This window comes from Myiozetetes cayanensis, unplaced genomic scaffold (assembly GCF_022539395.1).
Source record: "Myiozetetes cayanensis isolate MyiCay16 unplaced genomic scaffold, myiCay2020 scf10, whole genome shotgun sequence".
In the NCBI taxonomy this organism is placed as follows: Eukaryota; Metazoa; Chordata; class Aves; order Passeriformes; family Tyrannidae; genus Myiozetetes; species Myiozetetes cayanensis.
In genome coordinates, this window is record NW_026086605.1 from 18,611,942 (window position 1) to 18,623,999 (window position 12,058).

A 12,058-nucleotide genomic window follows, 5' to 3' on the forward strand; every position below is an offset into this window, starting at 1 on the left:
GAGGTGGCTTCTGTTACTTGCCCAGTGTGAAGACTAAGAAGAGGTTTCTGCTCCCTTTCTTGCTGGTGGGCTCCCCCAGACTGACAGTCTCAAGTAAGATTCCCGACTGGGTCAAGAGGAGCCCCTTCACTAGGTGTGAGGGTGGGCTTCCCCTGTGCAGGCTCCCCCAGGTGTGTGGGGAGTGACGCTGGGTGTTTGTTGTGCCTGATATGTGCTGTTATCTCTACACAGAGATAGCTGGCGCCTGATGCAGCTTATCAGTGTTTGCTCTTCCCTGTTGTCTAATGCTGGGAGATGGGCCCAGCCAAGGGAAGAGGAAGATGATGGGGGTTATGAGTTCAGATATTTGCCCAGGACTAGGGGATGCATGAATCATCTGCAAGGAGGTGCTGGTTAGCCTTGCCCCAGGCAAAGGTATCACAAGCAGATGGTACACTTTTGGATATAGAAACTGAGATATAGCATGTAACTAAAGTGAGTTGGGAGGAGATGATGCTGCTGAAACTGTTTACAACAGAGAAATTTTTAAGATCTAAGATCTGATTAAGTTCTTTTTTTCTAATTTATCTCTGTCAGATACATCTGGGGCTTCTATTACTACTTTATGACCAGCATATTTTACCATCATGTTACAGCCTTGAGGTAGGGAAAGGCAATTGTCCTCATTTTCTGTGAAGGAAGAATCTGAATTATTGAGCAGTCAGCTAACTTGCCTGAGGTGACAATGACTGTCTGTAAAAGAGCCACTCTGAAGGCAGATAGAAAGATTGTCTGGAATCCTGGACCTTGACCTTCTCAGAAATACGTTTGGAAGAAGCCCATGGGATATGATCCTGGAGAGAAGAGGAGACCAGGAGATCACATCGATTTTCAAGATTTACATACTTCAAGCTCAAACAACACTCCTGCTTGTGCAGGAAACTAAGCAAAGGTGTCATGGGTGGACAAGGAGCTCTCCTGACAAAGTTCACTACCTACAAAGAAAGCATAGAAGTGGAAGCAGGGACCAGTGACTTAAGAAGAGGAATACAGAGAAACTGAGCATGCAGAAATGGACTTAGGAAAGTTAAAGGACATCTGTAGTTGAATCTGGTTAGGGGTGCGAAGGGTAACACTGCAGCCAGTGTACTGTTTAGCAGCTTTAGTAATGACCTGGATAATGGGACAGAGTACACTCTCAAGCAAGCTCGCAGATGGTACTGGGAAGAATGATTGGTGTATCAGATGATTGTGTCATCATTTAGAGGGGTCTCAACAGGCTGAAGAAATGGGTGAACAGGAACTCCATGAAGTTCAACAGAGAGTAATGCACCTGAAGTTGATAATAGGCAACAGTGCATGTTGGGAGCTGACTGATTGGAAAGCATCTTTACAGAGAAGCACCTGTGATGCTGTTGGACAAGTTGAACACGAGCCAGCAATGCACCCTTGTGGCCAACAAATTCCTGGGCTGCATTAGGAAGAGCATTGCCAGCAGGTTCAGGGAGGTGAGCCTTCCCCTCAGCACTAGTAAGACCACATCTGTAGTTCTTTCTCCAATTCTGGTGTCCGTGGACAAGAAGGACACGGGCTTATGGGAGTGAGTCTAGTGAAAGACCACTAAAATGATTAAAGGATTGTGGCAAGTAAACTAGTAAGAGAAGCTGAGGAGGCTGGGATTGCTTAGCCTGAAGAAGAGAAGATGCAGAATGGTTCTTATCAGTGTGTATAAATATTTGATGAAAGGGTCTAAAACTAAAAGCAGTACTAAAGCATGTCAAGGGCAAAAGGTGTTCCTTACTGACTTTTGAAGATCTTACCTTTAGAAGTCAGATCCTGCTCCTTGCATGTATTTCACCTTTAAAGCTGCTGGGTCAAAGCTTTCAGTGGCATTCATTATTAGAGCCTAAGCTGGTCTGGGCTCTGCGTGCAGACCATGCAGTAACCTGGTCAGCACAGAGCAAAAATGGCTGTTCTTGGAGTACTGTTGTCAGGGCTTGTCAGGGGGAAAGTCCCCCACTACTGGTTTCAAAAGCCCCAGGCAGCAGCATGAGTTCTGCACTGCAGCACCATCTCCAGTTGTCATTAGCCAGCTTAGTTCCAGTGGCTTCTGAAGGATGATGCAGTTTGTCATCAGGTGAATGAATTTGCAGTGCTTTATCTGTTACCGTGGACAATCTGAGCAGGTAGCCCGAGCTGGGGAATGACAGGCAGCTTCTCAGTGCCTCTGCTCAACCAGATAGCAGGTAGAGAAAAATTGCCAACAGAAATTACTTCTGTAACACTTGCATGTGAACAGGGTAAAGCTTTTCATGGGATTTGCTTGATGGAACTTCTTTTGGTTGGGAAATGCTGATTTGATAGTGAAATGTCATATGAGTATTTTTTTATTTGAATGAAACTTGTGCTAGGAAAGGTTTTTTGAGCTCAGGGTAGAATTTTTAATACAAGCTCTGCCCTGAATTGGTCTTATATTCCAGAAATTGTATATGCAATCAAGATGTCAGATCTATCCATCTGAATCCATTTCTCAAAAGAGAATTACTTTGGAAATGTTCTTGGAATAGAAAAAAATGCAGGAAGGTCTGATGGATAAAATGACACATCTAAGGAGAATTTGAACAGTGCACAGTGACAAGGTTTGAACCAAAAAAAAAAAAAAAAAGATTTCCTGTGGAGCACAATTGAAATGTGAAATTCATTGTCTCAAAAAAAAAATAACATATGGATTAAAAATAAAATTGTGTTCATAGAAGATAAGTCTACCTGGACAATCAAAGAAAGATTTCTGGAAGCAGTCATTAACTTCATATGCCTCGTGTTGTGAGAAACAATTCATCTTTAGATAAAATATGATGGGGCTTGTGTTTTCTTCAATAATACATTGCTTTCCTCTTCTCCTCAGCTACCAAGTGCCATGGAGAGGTGACAATGCCTGTGCATTTCTCTCCCCTTTTATATCAGTTCAAAGAGGAGAAGCAGTTTTTTTCTCCATTTTCGGAGCTCCAGGTCTCTTCAATAACTCTGCAGCACTCTCGTCGCAGTTGGAACTCTTTCTCTTTCTCTCTTGTTCTCTGTCATCTTCCAGGGCTGGGCCTACTCCCTTCCTGGGCTAAGACCAGAGGCTGGGGGTTACCCAGATTCTGAAGGTTTTTTCTTCTATGGACTTGCAAGGGGACACTTGCTTACCATGGATTTTCACCACAGAGTCACAGGGGATAATGGCTTATGAGTCCACCCGTTTCCCTGTGGAGGTCCCTCTCCAGGGAGAACAGTCCTTGATAGACCTCTCCGGCATGGGTCTAGCATGGATTCCACACATGGATCCCAACATCCCTACCCAAGCCGTTATTTGCTGTAGCGTAGGTCTCATCTCTCTCAGAGTTACAAACCTTCAGCAGTAGCAGCATGGATGTCTCACTGAGATCCCAAGCCTACCCAAGCTGTCTGCTCCAGTGTAAGCCTCGTCCCTTCAGGGTCATAAACTTTCAACAGGACTCTGCTTCATTTCAGTCCCTCTCATGAAGTCTCAGTTCCTGGTACATCCACAAGCTCCTCTGTGAGCTGCATGGGGGGTCTCCTCACCTCAACAATCTTCTACAGGTGGTAGGGATTACTTTTCAGTCTTTTCCCTGCTGAAGGGAGAGAGCGAAAGGGGGGAGAAACAGCCCCCCTTCTTACTTCTCTTTTCTCTCCTCCGGCTGCTAGCTTTGACCTTGAAGGTCCCTTATCTCTTTGCCGGAATTCTTCTGCTGTGGTTTCTGTCCAAGTAGTCAGTTCTCTGAAGTTTTTTTTTCTTCACTCTCTTACAAGAGAGGAGGCGGGCTTCAGTGCCGCACCTGCCTCTGGCCCAAGCTGGGGAGGAGGAGGCCTTGGCCCACCTCGGGGCCCACTGCCACCTCTCCTACATGGCTGCTGCTTCTAATTTTCAACTGCATAACAAGCCTTCTTTTCCGTTTTCTTAAATATGTAATTAACAAAGGCATTACTGGAACTTTTGATTGGCTTTTTGTCCAGAAATCCACCTGGACAAAACTATCCTCAGCCCCAGGGGCTGGCCGACTGGGCAAAACCATGACAATCCACCATCTCTTTTTTTTCCTTTCTAATATTAACCTTCTACCTTCCACAGTTGCTCCTTTTTTTAATCTTTCATCATCATGTAATTGGACTTGCAATTTCCTCTTATGTCTTCTGAGTTGCAGGTCAGAGAAGGGAACATTCAGTTCTTTACCTCTTCTAGAAGTGTTCTTGATAGGCTAGCAAATTTGCTGAAATGTTTTATCCATTTTACAAATTGGAATTAAATGCTACCCCTTCCCCAAGCACAGCCAGTCAGGTTCAGCTGTTGCTGGAACTGAGATGATGTTATTGCTTGTGTGGTGAAGCTATAAGTTGTGCTTTTATTGATTGAGGATTTAAGTTGGTCAGTGGAGGATAAAGATAAAGATAATTGAATGGAATTAGCTAACAGATTTTCACCATTGATTGAGTTTGAGGATACAAAAAAGTGAAACCATATACAATTTACCTGTTAGTGAGTTTTCCAATTGCAAGTTAGAGACTGACAGAGGCATTTCTGCTGAATTTTGATCTGGATAAACATCCAGGGTGTTCAGTGTTGATCCTGTCTGCACCTCAGTGACTGATAGTGCTTAGGTTTTCAACCTTGGGATATGGGAAGGCCTGGGATATGGAAAAGCTGCAGGACATGAACCTGTTTGGTTTTCTGAATGGGTAAAAGTGCCTGGTGTGCTAAATTTTGGTTGTGAGTCTAGATCACAGGCCCTCCCACGTTTCTAGATGGCTAGAAATCCAGGTGAATCCTTTCATTCTGTACTAGAGATGATGATCAGCAACAGGTGTCAGACTCCGTGATCTGATCCTTGCATTTGAACCTACATCTGGAATTCTCATCTATCTCTAGTGATGAGACACTGGTAGCAACAATTAAACTATGTCATAACTATTTTTTAACTAACTTACACTCAGAATTTTTGTAAAGTTTTCTGTGCTCTAGGGGCATCAACATACAGTACACTTAAAAGAGATGATCTGCTGGTCAGGGGCTTTCTACAGACATAGCTTTTGACAATGGTATGGAAGCTCTCTTTTAAACATAGACATATTCAAGAGTCAGTAAACAAAAAGGTTCTGTAAAGTATGATCTTAGGTTGTGGGGAGAAAGAAGTTTTCCAGAGCACCAAATAACTATTTGCTAAAAGCTACTTTTTTATTGCTCTTGATGTTTTGTTCTCTAAATGGTCTTGCCTTTGTTTAGAGAGAAACAGAGCAACAAACAGAGGGGGTTGGTTCTGGATTCAGAATGCCATGGTTAAGTGATATTTAGGTTTATCATCTTTTCTCTGTGAGCACACAGTTAAAAATCTCAATTTTAGAGCATAAACTGGTCGGAGTCCATGACAGGGTAATTTACAGTGCTCCATAGTTCCTATTCTGACATATTTTAGAGAGCTGGGAAGACACCTCACGCAGGCTAGGCAGAATCTGCTGTTATGGAAGGGTGAGTATAGATATTTGCTAATGTTTAACCCAGAGTGAACTGTTTTATCAGTCAATAAGCAGAAGCCTGTTTATTCTCAGAAGATTTAATTTCACCAGTAAAGGTTGAGACCCCAGTAGGTGAGGGGTGTGGGGGTCATAATTTTTTTGGAGAGGATTCTGACCAAAGAGTCTGGAGCAGGAGGAAAGTGGAGGGGAAGTTTTCTGTACAGAAGACATACTGCTGAAGTCTTTCCTGCTTAGTTCAGCTTTGTGACTGATGACCTGTAAACAGTTCACTACCAGCTTTCAGCAGATATAAGACGTTCAAATGCCCGTGCTTACCTGGATTAAAAAATGAGCCTGTACGAGGCTCAACCTTCTTGAAAATTAGGGAACTTCAGCTCTTGTTCTAACTTTGACACTAGGCCCTTTCTATACAAATAGATGGAGCAATTTCCTAGATCTGAACTCCCTCAGATCCGCTTGACTATATTAGCTCATCGTCTAAGCCAGTATCTAAAAATACCCACACCCTATGGGCACTTGCTAGAGCTGTAGAAGCCAACAAGTTTACTCACAATCAGAGATGAGGAGGAATATTTTCTGAGTCCATGTGGGTTCACCTGTCTGTTGCAACCAGATTCGAGACTGAATTTCACCTGAGTTAGATGCCAAGCCTAAAACATGCTTGGATTTTCAGAGGTTGTGTGAGCTGTAGTGAACTTACCAGCCAGTCTCAAGGCTTGTAGTGACATATATAGGCAGAATGCTTTCTCTGTGTTCCAGTATCTGCAGGAGAGTAACTGCAGTGGTGCTAGGACTCTGTCCCTACAATGACCCTGGGAAAGAAAATGCCACCAGCACCCCAGCAGCAAGTTCATGTGAGATTTACTGTTTAATAAACCTAAGTTCTTTAGAAAATAAGATCTGCCAAGTAGTAAACTTTTCTACAGCTAAACGACTTCATAGAAGTGGGGAAAGAGAGAGTTCAATCTCCATTACCCCTTTTGTCCTTGGCACACGTGTATGTGGAGATCTCCAGGTGAAAACTACCAGATGGTAGTTTATACGCAATGTGGACGACTCTTTGGACTTTTTTGCTATTCTTGCAGTGTCAAGTATACTTTTAGAGTCTTCAGCCCCTGCAATCCAGTGATTATGTGAGAATCTTGGATTTCATTGTTGAAAATGGGGTTAACAGAGAAAGCAGGATCCAAGTATGACCTGGAAATTAAAAACACAGAAGAAAAATTTTTTTTATATATATATATAGTGTTTATTCCAGTCTCATTATATTCTGTAGTCTAAGTCATGAATTTGAACAGGTTTTTAAAAGTATTGAAAGTTGTTTCATGTAAGAAGATAGGTGGTAACTGGAGGCTGTAGCACAAGGTTGCTGTCACAGGACACCTACAGCTGCACAGTTACCTTGTGCAGGGAATAAACTGAAGCAGCTACCATTTTCTGCTTTAGTTATGATGCTTATGTGAGCAAGTGTGTGCTCCAGCTTTTTTTTCTCATCAGAGCTGGACTTGCTCTTTGGAAAAGAGTTTGCATCAGTTTCATCTTCTTTCTTACAACTCATAGCGTTATAAGCTCTGGTGAAGTCTAATCGTGCTTGAGTCATGCTGTGTCCTTGGCCACAGAAACACTGTGAATTTCACAGGTTAATTATACTTTGGGTATAACAATATCCATGTTAAACAGCATGACTTTCTATTTCATTGCATACCTCCTTGTTTCTGTGTTTTGAGAGACGGAAAACAGAAATGGAGAAGCGAATGGAAGAATAAAAGTCTGCATTTGCTATCTCCTGGGCTCCTATCCCAAACACTGAGTCTTAGGCTCCATAATGTTATTAACAGATGGGACAAATTTTGAGATATTATTCCAGGGAATAGTGCCAAAAATCTCTGCTGTTTAGAAGAGTTAGCACTGTGGGCAGGCTCTCCCTAACTTGCAGCCTGGTGTGTTCACAACAAGGGAAGAGAGGATAATTAAAGCGTGAGGAATACCCAGGATCTTATTTGTACCTTTTGTTTAAGGATTTCCATCACTTTCCAGATATTCTGTAGTGTACTTTAAATAGTGTCTAGTGTGTTGTCTGAGCTTCTGATGTCTAGCTGTGCAATACCATGCTGCTGAGGGTATACCTTGAATAGCTAAGGAATACCTTACTACCTTGCCAATCATAGAATATTTTGAGTTGGCAGGGATCCACTAGTATCATCAAAGTCTAACTCCTGGCACTGCATAGGGCAGCCCCAAGAATCACACCATTTTCAAGAACTGGAGCTTTTGATCCTGATACTGCCTTCACCTGTAGTGAGGGGTACTCTTCTTCAGGATCTTTTTGGTCAAAACAGAGAATGTAGAGAAGTTAGTTGTGGAACAACACTCTCGCTGATTGGAATCTCAGAGCTTGACTACTGGGTCAGTGTCTTCTTTGGCATGTGTGTTCAAGCTGGGCCACAGTGTAGCTAAGAAGGTGGTGGGTCACTAAGTTCAGGTGAATGTACTCTCTACAGTGACCACAGACATATTTTAATAGTTGAAGCAGATGAGCAGCTGTGGGCAGGGATAACTTTGCTGTTGTTGTTTCCCTGCAGAGGGAGAAGAAGTTAGCTTAACTTGATAAAATTACCCAGAAGCTTCGTGAAAAAGGTTTTGGGTGGTGACTGCTGCAGATTTGTAGTCACATGAGTGCATTTTGTGAATGGGATGGAGAGCTGACCTCTGTCTAACTGCATGGGGCATTGTGTGATAAGCATTTTACTTAACTACAGGCTTCTTGCTCTGAGAGCAGGAGCTGAGGGGGGTGAATATTTTCCTGCAAGCAAAGTTACTGTGTATAGGTTCACATATAAGGAGCTTTTAGTTCCCTCCCCTACTAGTTATTTAGCTGAGCTATTAACTGTCAGGCAATTTCTCTACAAAAAGCTAAAACAGAGGCTAGAAGTACCAAAAAAACGTGCACAGGTGAAGCACTGTAGATTTTCCTAGGCTTTGTAAAACTTTCCCACATGTCCCACAGCTGTGGAGGTACTCTTAGAGCATGCTAAGGCTACTGTGGGGAAATGTTCCCCTCCAAAATGAGGTTTCTGCTTCTGGTGCTTTGCAAGCAGATCAGGGGCCAGACCAGGGCACCAGGTTGCCAGCAGCACAGCTAATATTGCCTGTATCAGGAAGGGATCCAGAGTGTGGCATGCAGACGGCAACTGTTGCTCAGCTTTTCCAGCTATCTAGAATAGATCTGACAAGCAATTAGAGCATGAATATATTACAGAGCCGATGGGGGATGCCTTTGTTAAAACTTGTGACCCATACTTAGCTGCTGTTTACATTGGCGGCCGCTTCGAGGGTGGGCAAGACCCTACCTGCCTGTCTTTCTCCTCTTTCCTTCCCTGTGCGGAACGAGTCAGGGAGCTCTGCATCTCATTGGATATTTCAAATGCTTTCTGCACAAGTCATAATTAATGCCGAGTTGTGGAGCTAAGACCAGATGTGCTGCCGAGATTATCTCCCAGGGCAGATCGGCTGCTCTCCGCTCTGAAGCGCTGGGTGAATGGAAAGCTGCCAGTGCTGGGACTCAGAATGTGTCTGATGCCTGAAGTCAGGACTTTCTTTCTCTGCCGCTCCTGCTGTCTGACACTGCCTGGTTTCTGCTTGAAGCTCAGCGCCTGTCATGTAGCGGAGTGCTGCACAAGAACGAGAGGTATGAGATGATTTTCCAGAGTTTAGATTTGTTATGGTTTTCTTTTCCTAGAGGAAAAACAGATATTTGAGTTTAACCTTAGACAGAAGCTAAGAATCTAAAATAGGAGCTGACTTTATAGAGGGGGAAAGAGTGGGAAAGACAGAGTCGTTGTCCCATGGCCAAAAATACCAGTGGAGACCAAGCTAGCATTTGAAGATAGTTCTGGGGAGAGCTGTTTCTCTTTGCTTTTGAAGATAGTTCTGGGGAACGGTGTTTCTCTTTGCTTTTAGATAGAGTATTTAAATGGATGTATGTGATTGAGAACAATTAACTCCTAGTATATGGAAGTTAATCTTTGTATGGAGTGTCAGAAGACACACAGTTCTAGCACAGACCCATTTGTGTGACCACGAGCAAGTTGTTTCATAATTTTTTCTCGATTCTTAATTCTCTGTTGCTTCCTTTCTTTTCCCTCATTCTTGAATTCTCTGGCTGACTGGAATGCTTAGTTGTTCAGGACTATCTTTTCTTGTAGGTACATATGGCTCCCACCATGCAACTCCTTTCTCTGTTGCTGCTGCAGTAATTCACATAGTGTGTGCTTGGGTGGGCTAGGGGAGGGAAAACAAGTTATAGGTTTGTGTGTGTTTTGTGCTGTAGAAGCAAATGCATTTCTGAATATCTGCCCGTGATTTTTTCTCAGTGCTTTCATGTGTGAGAAGGACAGATAAATGGGAAACTAAGAATGAAAGTGGGAAGGTAAAAGCAGGCACTTACCTGTGCAGGTGAGCACGTACACAGCATTTATATCCGTAAACCGCCTGTCTGTGAGGCACCACATGCGTGCGCGGGTGTATGTTCTGTTGTACAGCAGCATCCAGGTGTAAGCCTGATTATCTTCCCACACATCTTTTAACGTGTGTGTAATAAGCTGTACATACAGCTGACGTAGGTGTGTCTGGACTTTTACCCTTTTAAGCACATACGGAGTCCTCAGTCCTCCCCATGAAAAAAAATCTACTCAAAAACTGACTTTATCTCTGTCTTCAGTTTATTTTGGTTGAAATCAGAGCTCTGAAGAGGAAAAATGTAGCAGGGAGCATATATTTTCCTGCCCACTGCATGTCTGGACAACATAGCTGAATGTATAGGCTTTGTATGCCTGGAGCTGGTGGGTGAGTTATTCAGGCCAGGACAGAAAGCCTGCCTGTGTCTTACTCAGTACATCATTCCTGGCTCGCTTTTTCCACAAAGAGTCACCTAAATCTTTAAAGAACAGAGGCAGCTTGTTGGAGTGGAGGACAGAAATTCTGTAGCTCTGCTAGCCCATTTTTTTGGTATCTCTTGAATCTTTCTGAGATTAAGGATGTGGTTCCAGGCACGCTGGAGTTTTTTTTCTCCTTTGAAACCAAACAAAAAGGTCTAGCTACAGATAAGGGTATGACAAGGAAAGTTAACCCTTAGGTTGCTAGCAAGCTTTTGACTTTATTTCCAGCCTAATTCTGTCTGGAGTGTGACTGGATGGCACTGGCTCCCCTTCTTCTGAATGAAGAAAAAGGCTTTAATGTCTTCCAGCGGGATCATCAAATGGAGTGAAGCGCTGCCAAGTTCAGTCTGAGCTGCAGGCCCCGGTGATTAAAAACAGGCCTGTGCCTCGAGGAACCGGCGGATGAGGCTCTGTGTGACTGGCTCCACATTAGCTTTTCCTTGCAAGGCAATGCAGTCCCTGTCCAACCCAGAGACGCTCTCATAACCTGGTAGCTTCAGGGACATTTTAGTACATAGTTTGACAAGGTCTTCTGAGACCTGACTGAGGTGAGATGAACACTATAGGGCTAGCAGGACATCCCTTCCTCAGTTTGCCCTGTTTAACCCTGGGAGACTGAAGTAGGCACATCTGCTATGTCTGGTACCAGTGTGGCTGTGAGAGCCCTGGTGGTAATTCTCCTGAGGGCAGGCTTCATCAAGGTCCCCCAGCAGATGCCCACATGAAAGATTTCTGCAAGCCTGGAACTGTCAGCATCTCCAGCTTGCCTTTGACAGTCCTTTTCCAGCCCCACTCCAGAGATAGCTCTTAGCTTCCTCTTTTTATGAACCTTGGCACCACTTTCCTTTTCTATGATATGGACAAGTTCTGCAGCCTCTGTACTGATGAACAATTTCTCCACAGCCAACTTTCCAGTCCCACTCTAACTGCAGCTCTGTGCCTTTTCTCTCTGAACACCAACCATAGTGCTCTTACTGCCAAAAGACTCAGCCTGAGAGCAGTCTTTCTTCTGAGCAGTATCTCTGGTGGCCCTTGTCTATGGCTCAGCAAAAAAAAAGTAGGATAAAGAAAAAACAGAGATGCAGTGTAACTGGAAAAATATAACAGAGGGAAAGTTGCAGTTAGCAATAAACTTAGCTTGGGTGAAATATTTTTTCTTGTGCTTCCCCAGAAAAATTAGGATTCAGGCTCAAGGTAAAGAGAAAGGCATTGATGTGCAGTTGGGATTGGGCTGGAGTGGGACTGCCAAACCAAGGTGGGAGGCACCTAAGAGAGCTGGACTGGGAGAAGTCTTTAAGCCTGGCAATGGCTTCAGGGTTGTCTTCTCTACAAAAAATGACCTGTGCGGATTGTGTGAACTCACTTGCACAGCCCTTCAGCGCACACTGTCACACAAAAAGAAACCCACACTTGGGCCAATTTGTTTCACTCATCATGTGATAGGTAGGTCAGCTGCATCCTCAGTCATGTCAGTTTTGGTCTCGTGCCTCATTTTTTTTGTTACCTATTTGAAATGGTCTGGAGGGAGGTGGAGCAGTATTGAAGTGTGAGAATATTTCAGTGCCTTTGATTCCTCCAAGATCTTTGTTTTCATCCAGGAGAAAAAGGTG

General features: G+C 43.6%; 1 protein-coding gene across 4 annotated transcripts in view; it reads left to right on the forward strand.

The window, feature by feature from the left end:
- The window catches only part of ARHGAP22 (Rho GTPase activating protein 22), a 150,800-nt gene that overhangs the window by 111,731 nt on the left and 27,011 nt on the right, over positions 1 to 12,058 (forward strand). The window contains exon 1 of one of the 4 annotated variants that reach the window (XM_050305601.1): positions 8,956 to 9,199. The exons of the other annotated variants lie outside the window; for them this stretch is intronic. Coding sequence (XP_050161558.1) covers positions 9,079 to 9,199 — 121 coding nt within the window. The 5' untranslated portion in view covers positions 8,956 to 9,078. Of the gene's footprint in view, positions 1 to 8,955; positions 9,200 to 12,058 lie in introns of those variants that run through there. 4 annotated transcript variants of the gene reach the window in all.